Genomic DNA, 21,715 nt, shown 5'->3' with positions numbered 1-21,715 from the left:
AAGAGGGTTGCTGTGTGTACAATACAATTTACAAGAGTTTATACTCGGATGCAATTTTGTATCATAAACATAGAAAACGGAATGTGCAGCATTAGTTTGGCATTAAAATGTCTGAATCCAGTACTGTTTATGGAAATTGAGAAAGTTTAGAAATAGTTATTTGTTTTACAAGGGGGCAAAGTTGTTGTTTAACCGCTCGTGCTAATATTGATACCCGAGCAAGCGAAAAATTCCAAAATTGAACCACAAGCGTAGCGAGTGGTTCGAAAAATGGAATCTTGAGCGTTGCGAGGGTTTCAAAGCACGAGGGTTAAACAAAATTTGCCCCCGAGTGAAACACAAAATTTTTCACCACACCAACCTGAAGCAAATATTAAATGTAAAATATCAAACAAAATCAAACCAAATCAAATCCAAATGAATGTTATTAAATATTTATCATCCAAAATCATCATTTAAAAGTCATTTCTACCAGCAAACATGAGAAACCAACTCAAAATTTGGATTTGATTACTTTGTCTCCCATGGTCCCATGTGAATAAAATGCAACTTTGCTATCAGTTTTTAAAGTGCAAAGTAAGTCTTTCCGAGCTGGTGTGGTGAAAACATCTTTTCTCCATTTGAGCAATAACCTGCCCACCTACCTACTATTACCTATGTAACACCACTTACCATAGTATATGAATCATGTCCGGCCTACATCTGTCCGGCTGTTTTCCTCTATAGGACACATTTTTCAACAGATTCTTGTGAAATTTTGTGAGCTATGGGGCTTCGCAAAGGCTCACAGAGCCATTTCTATTGTATAGCCTGTTCTTCTGAACTTTAAATTATTTGCTTTTGCTTGGATTGATTTTAAATGAAGTCTCGTAGTTCAGTGTGCCTGTTGGCAAAGGCCATCACAGAGCCATTAGTGGTAGAGAATGTTAAGAAGACATGATACCTGGGAACGATGCACTATACAGACAGCCCCAATCGTTCAACAGGAACTCCTTCATGCCATACACGGACACTTCACCCTCAGTCGTGGCCACCAGGAGCTGCTTTCCCTCGCTGTCCCATTCTAGAGCTGAGACCTGGCGGTGGATAGAAAGGTTTTGAATGAGATTTTCAGACTTAACATCTTGGTGATATAATGTTATCATGATTTCAAACAACTTTGAAATGAAAATGTGTAAAAAAGATATGTAACAATTAAAATTAAATACTAACCTGCTTTCACCTCTAGCTCTAGACATCTTGAATTGTATTTTTATCTTTAAATTAGGAAATCAAAATCACAATTTGTCTTGACAAACTTTCCTATAAGACCCATATATTGAATTATGAAAAAGTTATTACAATATTACTATAGTTTAAGCATTCTACCCGCTTTGTGGCCTACCTGCACAATATTTAGCTTGGCAACAAAAGAAATAAGCTTAATTAAAGTATACTTACGGGATGAACAGTGCTAGTGACTTTATGGCTGTCCCACGGCGTGTCCAGATCACACACGTACACGTGGCCGCCCCAAGTGCACCCGTCAGAGTCCGACAGCTCCGTGGGCGACGAGAATGCGATGATATTGCAGGCCGATATGGTGCAAATTGGCCGAACCACTTCTGGGTCTGATGACCTGAAAAAACGTCGATTATAACACTTCTAAAGCTTAACAATATAGTTTCGGAGGTTAAAAGTTATTAATTACCTATTAAGGTAATTAAAATTAGCACCTTATTAGTAAAAACGTGAGAAATACGAGTGAAAGAAATACAAAGTTTACGTACGTTTCGAAATGCGGCGGCTCGCATTTCAATGGTTTCCGGCGCATGGAGTAAATTAACTCCATTGTGCTTATTTGATTTATGTTATTTACTTGTAAACGAAATTCAATTCATTGGTAAATAAATAAATAAAACAATAAAAGGTTTGTTAAATTAGCTTCTCAAACAACCATTGCTGTCAAAACGTCAAACGTCAAAAAAAGTCAGCGCGTAGCTAGCTGTCATAAACGTTTAGTTTAGAGCAATTTGTTTTTAAGTTTCCACATTTGTACATTAGATAATTTAGTTAAATAATATTGTGACATCTTTAATAAAACATGCCTATATTGTACCTATTAAAAACATACCAAGATATACGAAAATTCTACTAAAATAGTTAAGTCGAACTAATTACAACATAATCGAGAAGAACCAAACGCGTTGGAACGCAGACGATTTTGTCGATTCAATCACTGACAGCATCAGAACATCACTACGATTGCAGCTAATTTCAGACCGCAGTAGGGCTAAAGTGCGACTAACTTCGGGGCAATACAAGATGATTGTCCCGGGCAATGCCCTTTCGTTATTGAGTTTCTGAACGCAGCCAGTCCCCGCCTGCCTCTAAAAAGAACATGGCGGCACCGAAGTTGTCTCAGTGTAACGCCTGACATTATTACACGAATTTTACAAAAACTTTGTATTAAAATGTGAAAATCATGAATTAAAACAAGTGGTGTTGTGTAATTTAAGTGTGTTTAATGATGTGCCGGACCGGGATGTGCCGATTTGGAATCGGGAACTGGATTTTTTTGATCGCTTCGGCACATTTGTTTACATACGTCCAAGGTGAGTTCCTTTCTGATAAATATTGCCTTTTATTATCGATCGGTGCTTTTAAAACGAGCTGTAGCGTAATTAAAGTAAATATAACTTTATACGGCTTTATGCCTTGTGTGATTAATATACGTATAAGGTTTTGAAAATAGATTTCGCCGTACGATTTCACTTTACGTTTTATAAGACAAGGGCTGATATTTATGGTTCTAAGACGCGTTAGTGGTTTATTTACGTTTAGGTAATGGTTTATAGGTATAGTTGATGGTTGGGGCATAAACGTTGGGGTGTATTTATTGATATTAGTGCTCCGTTGACGGCTGTTACGCTCCCGGCTCCGTAATTTACCTTAATTAACTGTTTAGTTCATTAACGCATTCTTGAAAATGGAATGTGATTAAGTTTTTTAATCTTTTTGTCGCGCGCTTTAGTGTTGTGCTTTCGCTTGTCAACATTCGATTTCGATTTTATTGGTATTCTGTTAATTGAGCTTTTTAATTGCGCATAATTTGGCGTACCTCGAGGGCCAATTCGAACCGAATAATAAAATTTAACTACTTATGCAACTGCAGGGCCCAGTTTTATAAAATTACAAGTTACAGGTTACAAGAGTACAGGCTACAGGCACCTGTAATGCACTGTGAACGGCTACAGGTGTTTTATAAATACACATAAATTATTACAGTTGTAAAGAACCACGGTCAATCTCGATTACATGTGAAATCTACAGGTGTGAAGGACATCACTATTATTAAAAAAACGTCTGTCATAGATACTCGGTGTTCTACTAAATGATGTGTTTTTGTTTGCTGTAAAATATTAATTACTGGAAAAATGGCCAGAAATGAAGGAAAAATCGAGTGGGAGAGCGGCGATCCATGCCAAGGATATACTTTTTGGGCCGTTTTCAGATTCAGATTAAGTTAGATTCAATGAAATATTTACGTAATAAGTAAATAACATGTAAATAAGTACTCTTTCACATTCTTACATTAAAATGTATCGTTTCGGTAGCGGCTCAAAGATAAATACGCTGTGTATCGAAAATTATGAATAGTACACTTTACCATAATGTGAATGCACTATAATACTTAAATAAAGAGACGAATGCTAATAAATCAACGACAAATATCGGGAATAATCCCTTTCCATTTCCAAGTAGATAAAATAAAACGAATCGTCAATAAAATCAGTATCAAACATATTGTCACTTTATTTCCTATTTACTATATATTACAGATACATTAACAAAAACTGATAAGGTCAGTGCATGGAAAAATATGCATGCCCTGGCACAATCGTTGGCGTTGGTGCTTAACAATAAAGAGTAAAGTTTAAAATCTCTCAGAAAACGAGTCTACAAGTAACTGCTGTTGTGCTGTTACAGGACTCAAGACGTATGTAAGTTTTTGTTACAAGTGTACCAATCTACACTTGTAATTTACAATATTTTTATAAAACGCTTATTCGATTATGAGTTTAAAACTATAAAACTCCCGTATTTTCGTCTATGGTTGAGCTACAGGCACTTGTACCTGTAACCTGTAAAATTGTAACACAGTACTTTTATAAAACGCAAATTGTAAAAAACGGAGCAAGTGTTGCCAGTAAACGCCTGGAAACTTGTAACTTGTAACTTTATAAAACTGGGCCCTGACATCATTAAATTACACATCGGTGCTTAATTGTACAGTCGGCAACGCGCATGTAACACCGCTGGAGTTGCCGGCGTCTATTACCTACTTCTACAGGCTACGTTGACCGCTTACCATCTGGCGAGCCACGTATACGTACATAGTTACATTACCTATTTTCTACATAGAAATGCGAGCTCTTTCAGTGCAAAATTCCATTAATTTTCGTAGGTAAGTAATACTCGTACCTATTGTCATAATATATGTAGTACAAGGTTTATTTAAATGGTAGGTAACCTAGGCCTACCTAAATAATCCTGGGTAGCGAATCCAAAATGAAAAAAAAAATTATACACGTAGATTTTAAGAATTTTGAATAGGCCTGGGCCTTATAAATTTTTTCACTACTTTAGACTCAAATAAGAAAAACGGGTATGTACAGTCGAGCGCATAAATAATGTAATGTATAAAATAACACTTGCACTGCGTGGGCTATCAAATCCGCTGCAGACTTTTCTTGGTCCGACTCTAGTACGGTACGTAGTATATAGTCCCGTCGGTACTCTAAATTCTAGGTTTAAGATAAACGAGCTCTAGAAACCTCGTAAACCTAGATTAATTCCTGAATCTTTAAACCACTAATCCACTTTTAGAGTTGCTCTAAATATTTAAACGCTCGAACCGTAATTTACTTGAGAAATCTTTGAGAAACAGAATCTGATCGAAATCTAATTCCAATTCAATTTGAAGGTTGTTTGGTAGATCGCTTTTGTACGATAAGACCGCCTGTTCTTTACCTCTACTTGTAGTATTCGTAAACGATTTACGTAATTACTTAATATCATCTTAAAATGTTCATGTAATGTATCATGTCATGTAAAATACCATGAATGCAATAAATAAATGATTATGATCCTTTATTCAATTAGGGGTCTTAGGTTAGGATTTTACAATGTGAGTATAAAAGTAAATTATAAAAACACTTACAAAACATTACAAAAAATATATAACACAATATAAAAAACCTAACCTAGGGTACCGCCGTGGTCAGGGCCGCAGAGTGAGGAACCGACGTACTATATACGCGCCGTGGCCAAAATTACCGCCTTCTACATCTGACCCTTGATCCAACCACCCAATGAGTATCTCTAGCTAGGTGTTGGTCGAGACTCTTCGCTATGAGACCGTTCGCTGACACGACTATAGGAACAATGATCGTCGAGTCAACATCCCACATGGCGGTTATCTCGTGAGCCAAGTCTAGGTACTTGCTGGACTTTTCCTTCTCGGCCTTCACGAGATTCTCATTATGATTATAATGTTATTTCGCGGTGGAACGAGAGCTTTTTCGACGGAAGACGCGTTGCTGGACCGACTCAATCAAATCGAATATCAACTTAAAATGCCTGAATGAACCGTTTTAATATATCTAGTATTATTCAGTTCGCTTCACAAAGCCTGCGAAGACGCACGTGCATAGAATTTACGTATTTGTTTCAACTAGGGCAGTGATTGTCAAACTTTCATCATGCCGACGTGTAGTGATTGTAACCTAGAAGTCAGTGATTCGGCTCAGTGTAGTGGGTGCAAAAATCATTTCGGGTTTTGCTGTGCCAATATTACAGAGACAGGCTATAGGAAATTGGGCACCGAAAGAAGAGCTGGATGGAAATGTTTAAGATGTAGAAAGGATACCTCACAGTCTCCTCTGGTCACTAAACAACAATATGTGCCTGTTCCTGAGCCGAGTGCTTCCAAACCGGTTGATCTGGAATCTTTAATGAGCGAGATCCGCGATATGAAAAGGCATGTTGTGTGCCTTCCCGAGATCAAGGTGGAACTCTCAGAGATTAGAAAAACGTGTGAATTCACAAGTGACAAATTGGATGAGTGCATTTTACGTATTGCTGAAGTTGAGAGCAAGATTCCTGAGATTGAGATCCTCCACGGCAAGGTTGAAACTTTAGGCCAAGAAGTGTCATCCCTCAAAAGTGAACTCGCTAGTAGGGATCAGTGGCAACGGCTCAACAATGTAGAAATTAAAGGGGTTCCACTTAAGAAGAATGAGAACCTGTTCTTGATCCTTGACAATATTTGCGGCGTTGTGGGATTCCCAATCGATAAGAATAGTATCAATTATATTTCAAGGGTCCCTGCTCAGAACTCAAATGAGAAGTGTATCATTGTAGGATTTATAAATAGATACATAAAAGAAGAATTCTTGGCTTCAGCGCGACTTAAGAAGACCATCACGGCTGAAGAAATCGGATTTCAGGGCAGTAAACAAAGGATCTTCGCCAACGATCACTTAACTCCTATGTACAAGCAGCTGCTGACGAAGACGAAAAGTACTCTTAAGTCGAAAGGATATGCGTACATATGGGTCAAATACGCGAAAATTCACGTACGCAAGGATGACTCTTCCAAAGTATTTATAATTAATAGTGATAATGATTTAAACAAATTAGTCTAATCAAGGTCGTAATGTACTTAGTTTTCTCATTATTGTTGTCTCGGTTAATTTTAGTGGTGAACTTACTATTTTTCATATTAAAATTTTTATACATCACGCAAACTTTGAGTACCGTTGTCCGGCCTAAACCGGGCGGGAGTTGTTATTGTCTGGGTCGGCCGCTTATCGCCGATTGCATTCTTTGCATGTTGCTACTGTTCTTATTGTTGTTGAGCTCATTAAAAGATATTTATCCTTGTCTAATTCATTTGATTTTCGTGCTTGTTTATGACTTACTCGCTCACGCTAATGGGAAACTGTTTATGTCTGTAGGCGATTATTTAAATTATTTTACAAATCGTACTTTCTGGAGTGCTAAATATTTCATTGACGTGTTTTTTCTGTTCGATTGTTCATTATTATGTTTTAATATAATGTTTTTAAGAATATTTTTTCACAGTGAATAGTAAACTTACATATCCAACAATTTACTACCAGAATGTGAGGGGTTTAAGGACTAAAACATCGATATTTTATAGGAATATAAGTTTAGCTTGCTACGATATTATTATGTTGACGGAAACGTGGCTTTTGGATGGGGTCTTAGATAACGAGCTATTTGATGACCGATATATGGTTTGGAGGCGAGACCGTGACGCGGCGCTGACAGGTCAAGGTCGTGGCGGAGGCGTGCTCATCGCTGCCCGCAGGGACCTGGCTGTGGTACCGCACCCGGAGTACCACTCCTCAGCTGAGGACTTGTGGGTCACTCTGTCTATATCTGACGACTCAAATAAAGTACTTAACGTTCACCTATGTGTCTTATATCTATGTAAGCAAAATGGAGGATTTACGTTTTCCCAACAATTATCTAACTTTTGCGACCAACTTGAAAATATTGTAATTAATCACCCCAATGATAAATTCCTAATTTCCGGGGATTTTAATATGAGTAATATAGAATGGTTGATCCAAGATTCATATTTAGCCCCCGTTAATTATACTACAGTCGAGGAGCGCGGTTTTATTGATGATTTAAATTTGCTTAACTTGCATCAATATAATGGGGTCCGTAATCGCTATAACAAAACATTAGATTTAATATTATCAAACGATATCGTGTGCGTTAACAATTGTTGTGATCCCTTAGTCCCAATTGACCCTTACCATGAAGCCTTAATTATTTCCTTGCAATTTTCTGTGCTAAAGTCTATTATACCGGCACCACGCTATAAATATTATTACAACAAGGGTGATTATACCTCGATAAATAATGAGTTATTCTTGATTAATTGGGTAAATGAATTTTCTTGCCGATCACTTGATCAATGCGTTGAGTTTTTTTATTCTACTTTTAAAAAATTAAGAGACAAATATATTCCTTATAAGGTCCTAAACATGGGTACTTTTCCTCCATGGTTTTCAGCTTCTTTAAAAAAAGTTATCAAAGAAAAAAGTAAGTATTTGAAAAAATTCAAAATTTATGGTAACAAGTCTGATTATATTTCTTATTGTATTTTAAGAGACCGTGTTAAAAGAATAGAACGGGAATGTTATTTGACATATATTAGTCGTGTTGAAAGCAATATTGCTCGGAATCCAAAGCAGTTTTGGACCTATATTAAATCGCGTAGTAATTCTCATGGTATACCAAGTTCTTTAAAGTATGGTGATAGAGTGATTTCGAATGGTGCAGATATATGTAATGCATTTTCTGACTATTTTTATACAACTTTTTCTGCTCCTACCAATAGCTCAGATGTACTGTCTTACAATGGTAACTGGAACTCACCAACCGATATATTTAAGATTGAAGTTGATCCGGATTTCATCCTTCGTTTGCTTCTTACCCTTGACCCTTCTAAATCTGCAGGTCCTGATGAGCTTCCGGCTCAGTTCTTAATGAATTGTGCTAAAGGTCTATTGAAGCCTATAGAACTGTTGTTTAAACGGTCACTTAGTGAGTGTGTTGTTCCTAATGTATGGAAATCTGTGTTTATTACTCCTGTCTACAAAAAAGGGTCTCGGATAGAAATCGTTAATTACAGACCTGTGTCTAAATTATGTATTTTAGCTAAAGTGTTTGAAAAATTAGTATATGTTCAAGTTTATGATGCTATTAAACATTCTTTTAATCATAGTCAGCATGGTTTTATGCAGCGAAAATCTACGGTGTCCAACCTGGTGCTACTAAATGATTTTATTACAGGGGCAATGGATAAAGGTAATCAGGTAGATGTCATTTATACAGACTATAGTAAAGCCTTCGATCGTATTGATCATAAGTTGCTTATTGTGAAACTCCAACGCTTAGGGATAAATGGTGACCTGTTGAGGTGGTTCTCATCATATATTAATAACCGATCTCAAGCTGTTGTTATAAGTAATTATGTTTCTAGTTGGGTTAATGTCCCGAGTGGTGTCCCACAAGGATCTTTGCTCGGTCCTTTGCTTTTCAATATTTTCATTGATGATATCTCTGTATGCTTTAAGTTTTCTAGGTTGCTTTGTTTCGCAGATGATATGAAAATTATTGCTCAGATTAAATCAGTCCAAGATGTTGCTCTATTACAAGCCGATCTCGATCGTCTTGGTATGTACTGTAGAGAAAATAAGTTGGATCTTAACCCATCTAAATGTCATGTAGTTACTTTCTCACGTCAGATATCACCGATCACTTCTGTTTATGCTATACATAATCAATATTTATTAAGAGTATCTTTTCTAAGAGATCTGGGCGTAATACACGATTCCAAATTACTATTTGACGCTCACATTGATAGCATTGTGAAGAGCGCTACTAAGTCTCTTGGGTTCATAATGCGCAGTTGTTCCGATTTTACACAGGCAAAAACTTTCAAGATCCTATATTGTTCATTTGTAAGAAGCAAACTCGAGTATGCTTCCCAGATATGGAACCCCTGTTACAACGTTTATATAGATAGGATCGAGCGGATTCAGCGAAAATTCATAAAGTTTCTCTGCTATAAATTACGTACCCCATATAACTCATCTAATTATATTAGCGTGTGCAAAAAACACCATTTGTTACCTTTGTCACAGCGACGTGAAATTGCTGACATTATATATTTCTTGAAAATTACGAATGGCACCATTGACTGTCCTGATCTTCTAGGTAGTATAATGTTCAACACTCCTAATAGAGTTAAAAGGTATTATCCCCCTATTTCTGTTCCCTTTGCATCCTCGAATTACAGACGTAACAGTTTCCTTATTCGTGCGGGTAGAACCCTTAACAGTCTGTCAAGAGAGCATGATATTGATGTGTTTAATATAAATACGCAGTCTATACGACGTATTTTAACGCTTAAATTCTTTGAGTGAGCTTGACCTTTCTATCTTGTCTGTAATGATTTTTGTCCTCAATAGTTTTTATTCTTAATTTATGTATGTACTTGCTTAGTCTACGCAGAATTGTAAACTATATATACTTACTTAGCGAAGTTATCTTCTATGTAATTTCTATCTGTGAAAACCTATAATTGGCCTTCGATTTTTATACATAGTGCTAATATGTTTCATGTGCTGTTGGTTTTCCAATAAATAAATAATAAATAATAAATAAAAATAATTATAAAATTTATAAACGTCTATATTAGAAGCAATTATAGGTATTTATCTACCTGTTTAAATATTCCATTTATTTTACGAGTATTACTGTAATATCGTTCAACATATGTATAGTTATTTTAATGATTAAATAACCTAGTTGTATTTGCTCATTTATTTTCGTATTTAGTTTTGCATTCAATCTGAGATTAGAATGATTACTTAAAGCACTTAAAGTTTAGCCAGTAACGCTTAAAGCGAGGTTTAGTCTAGCAGGAACTTAACATGCAATTCTCTGATGCAGTCTGAATAGTCTGATCAAACTTGCATGCAAAATACGCACGCCCGACAACCTAGAAAACGATATCCTACGAAAAAGTACATGTCAGCCATCTTGGATTCGAAAATGGTAATAATTTTCGGCATCCGTACACCCTAAACCTAGAAAACGACATAGAAGAGGATTTTTTACGTAAAAGCACCTATCCACATGTACTGAACAATTTATCCACCATCTTGGATTCCAAAATGGTCACAATTTTCGAAAATCACATCCATGATGACTTACTACACAAGGTGCACGGCTTGGGCTCTCCGGCTAAAGATTACACTACCTTACGAAGGTCGAGGAGATCGTAAAGTATGTACGAGTCAAGTCCGGGTTCATCCTGAGGGTCGTGAAGTTGGAATCTCGACACAGTGTGAATTTTAATTCTTTTGTGCTGAGCGTTCGAACATCTAGCGACCTTCGCCAAGAAAGAATTTTGGCCCAAGGGTGTCAAGTTCCGGCGGTTCCGCGGCCGGCTTCCTGACACTGCGGGGTTGCGAACTGCATCACAGCCATAATTGTGTGTTTTTAGTTTTAAGATATATTTATAATAATATCTATGCTAGTTTTAAGGTATTTATCTATGGGCCAATAGTTGCCTGAAAATAAATATATTTATTTCATTTCAAAGACGATTGTAAGTAAAGCAATTTAATTTATCTATATTAAACTAGCTAATTATTCGTCTCGGCCCCTTCTAATCTATTTTTATTGCCAATTGCGCTCGGCTTACGCACGTTATCAATCATTGTCAACTACAACAGGGGTGTCTTATATCATGTTTTAGATTACTATCGAAAATGCATATCGATAGCTGGGGTGTCGGTTAATCTGAGGCGGGGTTAGTAAGTTCTCGGATTGTCACGACTTCTACAAGCAAAAATAGCACCGGCTCGGCCAGACAGTTACTGAGAATGCAGTTTCGGCGCGGCCGAGGGGTTCGGTAGTTTTTGGTATAAACTGTACTGTACCTCCTGAGAGAAAAGGATAACAAAAACACACTTAGAATTACAAAAATAAACTTAATCCGGGGACAAGGAGAGTCAACTAATAGGAACAAATTGACTTTTGCAATTTCTATTAGTTCTTGTAATTTCTATTATCTGTTTGTTGAAATTAGATTTAAGATTACTGAGCTGTTTGTATAAATAAATAAACTTTACAGAAATAGTGAAACGTCTATAATTATTACTATCATTTTTTCCCCCAGTACAGAACTGTTTTTTTAATTCCTGGTTTAGTTTACTAATGATTTTTCTCAGTGTACTGTGGTCGAAAGTTTTAATGTAGGACCCATTTTGTACCAGGTACCAGGTCAATAGTATAAGGTCTCTACTCTTGCGACTTTCATATTTATTATCCTTGCGACAAGGTACGAAATGGGTAATAAATTAATAGTTTCGACTGTACCTTCGGCAGGGGTGCGAAACTCCTGACTTCGGTCAAACTCGGCTCCGCTCGGCTCAGCATTGCTCCGAGCAATTATTAGGGTTGGCATCACTTGACTTCCTTTTGCGTGCACGACCACAGATAAGATAATCACTTGATTTTTGACAACTCTTAATAGCCGAAAGCGATAGTGCCATATACTTATATACTAGAAAGACCCTGAACCGCTGTCAAACTTCGGTTTTGTAGGAAGTTTAATTTCTGTACGGTAGTAGGTACTATTCTTTATTCTGTGCCTTCGGCAGAAACATAATTTTTATGCCGAAACTTGCTAAAACCAAAAATTCGGTCAGACACTAGAATTAATACGTTTTAGGACCCAACTCGGTATTTTCCTTACTATCTATCCATTTATATCGAAAACTATCAATTGACAACTACAATAGCACAAAGCAGCTTTCTAACCTGTCTGTCCCACGTTCGCGATGCCTAGACTAGACTAGGCTAAACCTAGGTATCCTAGATCTGATCTAATCATAAAGTTGTCCGCGATTAGTGCGCATTTAAATGTGACAGTTTAAACAGAAGATATCGCATGTCTTATTAATATTATAAATGTGAAATGTCGTGAAACTCGTGGAGTTTACCTTTAAAGGCCACTTGCACTATCCCATTAACCCAGGGTTAACCGGTTAAACCTGGAGTTACCATGGTTACCAGTACAATTTGACACTTGGTTAACGGTTTAACCGGTTAACTCCGGGTTTCTGGGATGGTGCAAGTGGGGCTAAGAGAGGTCTAGCGCAAAATTGTAGTTTTTAGGGTTCCGTACCCAAAGGGCAAAAACGGGACCCTATTACTAAGACTCCGCTGTCCGTCTGTCACCAAGTGGTCACCAGGCTGTATCTCATGAACCGTGATAAAATGTCCTATAATATTTATTTATTAAATAATGGATGAAAACGAAATTAATAACTAGCTTAAATCTAGAATAGGCCCTTGAGGCATTGTTCCAAGTATGCTGACGGCATTTCCTCGCTGTATCGCAATGCTGATACGTTGTGCGAGGTAGCCGCCAGCTCTTCGGTCACCAGCTACGTCAACCAGACGCTCCGCGATTTTTGCGAACAACAAGTGCGCGCTGGGACCCCATGGACCTAGAGTTTCAACTCCAAATGGTACAAAATGATACTCTGTTATCCTAAGAGAGCAATAGTCGTATTTTTAGTGCCTACGTTATTTGATATCTCATCATTTCGACTAAATTGTCCTCTGTGGTGGTCCCATAGCCTTTACAATGTTTTTTATTCCAATAATCGTAAATTGTGAGTTTAGTAGTTATTGTGAATTTAGTGGAGCGCCTGGTATGGGATACATTATAGTCTGTATCTTTAGGTATTTAAATAAAAGTAAACAAATAATTTGTCCATTTTCGGGTAGTTATAACATTTATTGGTTAACCAACCCAAGGCCCCTACGTTTTCTGTTCTCTTTGACGGCGCAGCAACTAGTATAATTTCTCTCTCCTCGCTATTTTAAAAATGCCATTTGTCAAAAAAGGACAACCATACTGTTGACAAGGTGAACTTCAAATCAAGTGTTGCCTTTTTTGATGCATCCAGGCTGTGTATGTGTGCGTAAAAACATGTATGTGTGCTCTTTTAGGGATGTGAAAAGTCGATTTTAATCATGTTATATATCGATAAACGCTACACAGTGGAACGAAATAGCTAATTAATTGAAGCTTCAATATCTTCGTTAAACATATACATAATTTAAATGCTAATGAATAATAAATATAATAAAATATTTCAATTATTGCGGAACACATATCTTAGTAGGTATTTATGTATTTTAATTAAATATCTGAACTTTCCCTTGGTTACCTGCTGGGGCGTGACGATAAAATTGTGATCTCATAACCACAATAAAGAATAAAAGCGTTTTTGTTCATTTTAGATATCGTCAAACCTTTGAAGTAAAATTAAAATTGTAAGAAATGTCGATAGTTTATCGATATGACTTTATCGACATGGCTACAGCAACGTGGTGTTAAATTGTTAATCGTACACTAAACAAAAGTGGCAACAGTGACAGCTCGCTGAGACACAGTCTCTATATATTATAAGTCTATGAACCAACCAAATGCAAACCGCTCGGATCTGTCACTGAACGACCATCATCTACCCTCAACTGGCTTAAGGAGCCATTTGAGGGTAGATTTTGTTTACTTTTATTTAAATACCTAAAGATACAGAGTATAGGTATTAGGTACTTACTTGATAATTGAAAAGTGTCAAATGAAAATTTAACACATAATGAAAATGGACATAAATATTACTAGGTACTATTTGTAATTGGTTTAAAGGATCGCTTTCCCTACAAGTGATACAAAATCTCAGCACTTAATCCGTCTCCTGCAAACAGATAAGTTAACCCGATTATCAAGTAAATCAGGTTCCCGTATCTCATCTTATCAGCTCAGATAAAAATAAAAAAAAAATAAAAAAATAAAATAACTTTATTTAGCTAAATTATAGCTCACAACTGCTTACAGGTAATGAATGATACAAGGTGAATTTAACATTGTATATAACTTGTACACTTAAGTATTTAAAGGTAAATGCAATGAAACATTGAGTAAGCGTCATCTGATCCCCGTACTAGTAAAAACTGTATCACGGTGGAACAGGATTCCCCTTGTCCTTGTTTACATTAATTTTAATTATCTTATTATTATAACATGCTTTTCTTATAGTTAGATATGTGGGTAAGTTAAACACAATAGAAATAAAACTGTTGGAAGTAACAAACAAGTAATCCGGTCGCAACAGTCGAGACGGGGCAGAAGGGCGCATGTCACTAAGGAGATTGAAACGTTGTATGAGTGCCTTTGAGTGACAACGCGCGGTTCAACAACTGATAAAAAATGTTGTCATATTAAACCACCACTTTCATCATCCCACTAACCCGGAGTTAAACCGTTAACCCAGTGTCAAATTGTACCATGGTAACCCATCGAGCGGAGCAACAAACATGATAAAACATTTTCGCCGAACTTGCTTGTATTTTATTTATATTTCGAACCCTATGCTAAAGTGATAGGGCCTATTATTGTTTGAAAAGCATATAAGCGCGTTAAGCGTATATCCATTTGTACGTGCGTCTGCGTCCATAATCGATATTAAAAAGCCGAATTTATGATCAAATCGTGCCGCGCGCGATGCCCCGAGTACTAAATCTCTTCGACAAAAACGGCTTAAGTGCAATACAACATGGATACCTCTTACGTCTATTGGAAGTAGGTACCTTCAAAGGTTTTAAGTAAAAAGGATAATTGATAAAAAGGTTGTAAGGGCATTAAAATATGATACACTTACGTCTTTTTGAAGGTGTTAGTGCTTTTGTAATTGAAAATTTGTGGTCACGTATCCGGGACATTATATTAAGGGGACCGCCTAAAAATGATAATAAAATATATTGATGGAGACATATCAAATGTTTTTTTTTTTATTAGCCTATTGTAGTGTCCCACTGCTGGGCAAAGGCCTCTCCCCTTGATTTACACAACTCCCGCTGTAATGCCTTCTCCGGCCAGCCACTGATGAAGGCGTCTAAGCCGTCTTAGGCGTCGTATATCAAATGTAGTTATTATAAATGTCTAGGGAAGGATCAAATGACGACGCCACGCCGAGTTGCCGTGTCTTTCGTATCGGTGGTAGTTTTAGGGTTCCGTACCCAAAGGGTAAAACGGGACCCTATTACTAAGACTTCGCTGTCCGTCCGTCCGTCTGTCACCAGGCTGTATCTCACGAACCGTGATAGCTAGACAGTTGAAATTTTCACAGATGATGTATTTCTGTTGCCGCTATAACAACAAATACTAAAAACAGAATAAAATAAAGATTTAAATGGGGCTCCCATACAACAAACGTGATTTTTGACCAAAGTTAAGCAACGTCGGGAGGGGTCAGTACTTGGATGGGTGACCGTTTTCTTTTTTTTTTTTGTTTTTTTTTTTTTTTTTGCATTGTACGGAACCCTTCGTGCGCGAGTCCGACTCGCACTTGCCCGGTTTTTTTATAAATGCAGAGCATATTTTAGGGCTGGCTTAGATTAAGGTTCGATTTGAGATATTGAGATTTGAGAGAGAAAACGGTAACGGTAAAAGAAAAACTTAAAGGTAATAAAGGCTGATGTCACAGGGGACAAAACTAGGGCTTGCATTCCGGAATTCCGGAGTTTCGAAATTCCGGAAACTCGGTCAAATCTTACGATATTACAATTCCGGAATTGATACAACTGAATATCGAAAATTCCGGAATTGGATTTAAGTACTTTTTTTAGGTTTTAATACGTTTATTATTGAACATTGTTAAGAAACTTCACTATACTTGTGTTTTTTGTTGTTATTAAGTGCCTCTTAGTCATTTAGTGAACTACTAAAGCAGTGATAAAAAAGCTTAGAATAGTCTAAATCCTACATAAGCGAATTTTAAGAATTGAAATTTAATAATATTTCGATTCTTTATCTTCGATTCAGAGAGAATACTAGGCTAGGAAAAGTAGGATGCTATTATATTTAACTATTTTATAAAATTATGCATCGAATGGTTTGCTAGCAACTATAGCTTTGCCAAATGCCCCGTATCATAGAAGTGAATAAAAGTAACCATTAAACAGCACCATTAAACATTAATTGTATAAAGTGGTAAAATAAGAGGTGAAAAAAAGTAGCTACCTACTACAAATTAAATATCTCTGAAACAATACTAACTTTAATAAACGTAAAGTATCAGAATTTCACATTTTTTGTTGTTTTTTACTAAAAAATCGAATAAAAATATGATAAACCCTAATTCCGGAACCAGTTCCGGAATTCCGGAATTGGAATCCAATATCGAAAATTAGTTCCGGAATTGGAAACCATCCGATATTGCAAGCAGAGCAGCTTCCTCGCTCAACGAACAAGCGTTGCGATTTGACACCTCCGGACAACTGCTAGGCTGATATCGTCCGGCGAACTGTTAATCCTTAAAAATAAAAATAAGTTACGAAGTATGGTGCAATCGGCCCTAAATATAAATCTGAGTCTATTCGCGTTTATTTTATATTGAATGTTTATTTGTCCTATTAGGTATTTAATACACTTATTTGATAAGCAATGGACTTTACCACAAAATAGATAATACTATCATACAGTCGTAGCGTAGTGTAGTCATCTCTCTATATCACTCTTCCATAATAGTGCGACCGAGACAGTTGCGTTTCGTTCGCTACGGAGCGTAAACGATTGGCACGTTGGCTACGCACCTAAGAGCTTTCAATAGCAGGTAATCCACCCACCCTTGTAAAGCGTAGACCCAATCTAGATTTCGGACTAACTTCCAAATGGAATCCCTAAAGTTCGCAATCTACAAGTTTAAATGTTTAAATAGCCCGTAACTTGGCCAACTTCTGAATGTTGGACCTCTAGGGGGCTTTTCTGGGACCTAATAGGATGCGGGTAGTATCTATGAAGATAGGTAAGGTAGAGCCAGACCAAGCTAATGTAAACGTTAATAAAATATGAAGATATGACTTTTTATTGTTGTTTATACTGTTAAAGGGGCCCACTGATTAACAGTCCGCCGGACGGTATCGGCCTGTCAGTTGGAACAAAATTTTGACAGTTCCGAACAACTGACAGGCCAATACCGTCCGGCGGACTGTTAATCAGTGGGCCCCTTTATAGTAGTCTCTTCTGCCAGAATCTGATTCTTACTGTCCCGTCTTTCTCTTCAAAATTCTGTAATAATTCCTTTACTTTTTAAACACTAGCGAACCGCCCCGGCTTTGCACGTTTACTTAAAACGTTAACAAATTATACATCTAATTCCTCAAGAATCACTCTATTGATAGATGAAAATCGCATGAAATTCCCTTCAGTAGTTTATGAGAGTTTATCGCGAACATACCGGGTGTGGCCTGTAACACAAGCAAATGATTAAAACATACTCAAACGGTGACACTTTTGTTCAACAACTTTTAAAAATTATGAAGTATTTAGAATAAATATAAATATTATCTTCAATGGACGCCGTCGCCACGCCATTTCATTGTCATTGACGTTACTTGTCACGCCTTAAACATAACAAAATTCGCAATACATTGCGTCTTTGAATAACCTTTAAAGTGTATTAAAAATCAAACTACAAGTTATTTTTAAAAGTCGCTGAACAAATGTTGATCAGTATGAGGAGTACAGCCTACAGTAAATATTTTTGCTCATATTACAGGCCACACCCCGGTATATACACACAAACAGTGTAGTGATAGTGATGTTAATGCCGCACAGGAGGTTTGATAAATTTTATTTTACACAATCACGACTTTTTTCAATAGCGGGAAATGGTGTATAAGGCGTATTCAACGTTGATGATGAGTCAGATAAGTATCAGTTAAGGGGCCCACAGATTACCAGTTCGCCGGACGATATCAGCCTGTCAGTTGTTCGGAATGTCACCTTTTGCGATTAACTGACAGGCTGATATCCTCCTGTGGGCATGTGGGTCCTTTTATTTTTGAAGACAAAAATGTACTCAGAGCTTCGTCCATATAACATTCCGTTGCTAAAACCCCTTCATTAACAGCGGCACTATAGAAACACCACTAAACCAACTTGCCGATTTAGTCTAACCGCGAGTTAGCTGAATGTTTAAACGGCCAGCCAATTGACTGTTTGCCTAAATGGATCTTTAGAGAGTTTCAGATTAGATCTGAAACTGCTGGGACTTAGAAGCTACTATGTTTATCCAACGTGACAGAGTTCATCCCATATGCGTAGGAATAATATTCATGAACATACGTTACGTTATTTCAGAATATCGTTTTAAAATGAAAGCGTATCTTTGGTTGTATTTGTTCAGATATTTGTGACCACCTTGTCTGTTACAAAAGGACGGACTTTATGCCCTAAGCAGTTCAGGCAGTAAGGTTTCGAGCATAATAACATGATTAGCTAAGCAGGCAAGTATGCGATGCAGCGAGACCGGTTTGACATGCGTATTGCACTTTCCAAGTTTCGACGCCCCGCCCAAGGTTCAACTTCAAACTGTTCGAACTATGCTTATTATACATATGTAAAACTGTACCTATACCGGGTGTGGCATGTAACACGAGCAAATAATTTAAACATAGATTGTACTCGTCAAACGCAAACGGTGACACTTTTGTTCAACAACTTTTAAAAATTATGAAGTAAGGCCTGATTCGAATTCAATCTGCCAAATTGAAAACCCTATTAATGGTACTGAAGCTAGCTGAATCAAGATTTGTTTTTCCATAATTTATTGAAAATTTGTTTAAAAATTGTTATTTATAAGTAAATTCATCATTTTCCATTTCTTCCCGCTCCTGTCGTTAGTTTTGTTGTATGCCCTCCATCATACATCCGACAGTGTTTTTTGACAGTTTCTTAGTTTGAGTCCTATCAAGAACAATGTTTATTTTGAAATATTATATTGCATATAGTTTTTGTTGTTTTAACGAACTAATTCCTTGGACACTCCACTCCATACCGTTCAATAGGTCAATACTGTGGGACTTTGTTGAATCAAGTTTTTTGGTCCGATTTCGAGGGTACTGGCTTAAGCATGCTGATTGCCTCATAAACATCGTGGATCATCTCCAAATATTATCAAAGTAATATTGGAAATCCGCATTATTAAACTAAAGCTGCGAACCGTTTCTTTTAGTCATGTTGGTGTCGATTTCTCTGTCGAAAAGTAACCAATGCCCGGTAACTGACACCACATCGACGAAATTCCTGATACGCCAGATATTTGAAGATATGTCTAGATCCTCATTGTTTCATGGATATTGCAATGAAATTACCTTTCAGTATTGGTATAATATTAGGTAACAGGTTATGTTGGAAATTAGTTATGTGCAAGTTTCTTCCATACTTATCAAGTTTTTGACAGCAATTTGGCGCCTAATTAAAAAGACGGCGGCGTTTATTTGATTTTTTTGATCATCTTAGAATTGATAAAAAAAAAATTTTTTGGTATAATAATTTTGTGATTCTGATAATTATAATGTCGTAGTGTATATATAAAGTAAGCTAGAAAATATCCAAGAAAAATCACTCTGAATTTGTCAAATTTGTTTCGAATCAGGCCTTATTTAGACTCCCTATTTTTCATACAAAATAAATATTATCTTCAATGGACGCCATCCCTACGCCATATCATTGTGATTGGCGTTACTTGTCATACCTTAAACATAACAGAATTCGCAATACATTGCGTCTTAGAATAAACTTTAAACTGTATTAAAAATCAAACCACAAGTTATTTTTAAAAGTAGCTGAACAAATGTTGATCAGTATGAGGAGTCTCTACAGTTAAATATTTTGCTCATATTACAGGCCACACCCGGTATATCGGTACTGTACCGTACCGGTACCGGTACCTATAAACGGCCTCCTAGCCTAGCCGGTAGTGACCCTGCCTAATACGAAGCAGGAGGTCCCGGGTTCGAATCCTGGTTCATTCATTTGTCATCACAACTATTTGTTCCTGAGTTATGGATGTTTTCTATGTATACCTATAAGTATTTATATATATTATCTGTATATTATATATATCGTCGTCCAGTACCCACAACACACGCCTTACTGTGTGGGACTAGTTCGATCTGTGTAAAAATTAATTTATGTATATTTTGCAGAAGTATAATTGGTCTAACCTAGACGTAATAAGCACAAAATCACTACACCTTATAAAACAAAGTCCCCGCCGCGTCTGTCTGTTTGTGTGTTTGTATGTTCGCGATAAACTCAAAAACTACTGAACGGATTGTCATGCGGTTTTCACCTATCAATAGAGTGATTCATGAGGAAGGTTTAGGTGTATAATTTTAATTTGTAATCCCTTGCGAGCCCGAAGCGATGAATTTTTTCATTTTTCCTTTGATAGTAATATAAAATGTTGTGCTCGATAAAGCACTGCGTATTTTTCTATTTTTTTAGTGTTTTTATTAGGTACTAGTTACTTTAGTGTAAGAATATATTTACATAACTATAATGAACATAGTAGTTACAAATAATTACAATCTCTGTATGTATGTCATCGATAGTATATGCACATAGTATCAATCCCAAACATGACAGTAGTTCGTTCCCATCGAACCCGGCTTTAAGTTCCGAAAGTATCCGTTGGTTTAGGCTGTGGACTTACAAACTAGCCCGAGATTGGGCTTCAAACGACCTTTTTGGACCAAGTTTTGTGATTAAAATATATTGGGAGGTTTTGGGTTTGATTTGTCTTTTCGACCTTTATCGATACTATCGATAGTTAGTGAAGTTAGTGAATCTTAAGGAAACGAAGTCAATATATGTATAGTAAAATAAATTACTCAAACTGTAAGAGTGACATTCCATTTCCAACTGCAGCTGCAATACTGTTCATTTTACTATGGAAATTGACAATGACAGCGACGCGTTTCCATAGTAAAATGAACAGTATTGCAGCTGCAGTTGGAAATGGAATGTCACTTTAACTTGGTTGCGTAATTCTGAGGGTTTTAAAAATTAAGCTAATTCTACGGTTGAATTCCATTTGAATTCATGTACAGTCAGCAGCAGAAGTTACTAAGCGGGCGAGGTGTTCAAAATTCCCTTGACACGCTCTTATTCTCTAAGCATTAAAATCGCGTTAAGATCATTTTGAACGCCTGACCCGCTTAGCAATTTCTGCTGCTGACTGTGTGTATTTTT

General features: G+C 36.7%; 2 protein-coding genes across 2 annotated transcripts in view; one reads left to right on the top strand and one right to left on the bottom strand.

Moving 5' to 3' along the window:
• Positions 1-1,946, bottom strand: part of LOC134676767 (mediator of RNA polymerase II transcription subunit 16) — a 31,948-nt gene extending 30,002 nt beyond the window's left edge. Inside the window, exons 1-3 of the mRNA XM_063535151.1 lie at positions 1,770-1,946; positions 1,441-1,618; positions 944-1,076 (exon numbers count right to left, since the gene is read on the bottom strand). Of these exons, the coding sequence (XP_063391221.1) occupies positions 944-1,076; positions 1,441-1,618; positions 1,770-1,831 (373 nt within the window). The 5' untranslated portion in view covers positions 1,832-1,946. The remainder of the gene's footprint in view (positions 1-943; positions 1,077-1,440; positions 1,619-1,769) is intronic.
• Positions 1,947-2,224: 278 nt separating this feature from the next.
• The window catches only part of LOC134676766 (neogenin), a 224,521-nt gene continuing 205,030 nt past the window's right edge, over positions 2,225-21,715 (top strand). Inside the window, exon 1 of the mRNA XM_063535150.1 lies at positions 2,225-2,594. Coding sequence (XP_063391220.1) covers positions 2,507-2,594 — 88 coding nt within the window. The 5' untranslated portion in view covers positions 2,225-2,506. The remainder of the gene's footprint in view (positions 2,595-21,715) is intronic.

This window comes from Cydia fagiglandana, chromosome 25, assembly GCF_963556715.1.
Source record: "Cydia fagiglandana chromosome 25, ilCydFagi1.1, whole genome shotgun sequence".
NCBI lineage: Eukaryota > Metazoa > Arthropoda > Insecta > Lepidoptera > Tortricidae > Cydia > Cydia fagiglandana.
Note: the sequence above shows the minus strand (reverse complement) of the source record. Positions and strands in the feature narration are given on the sequence as shown.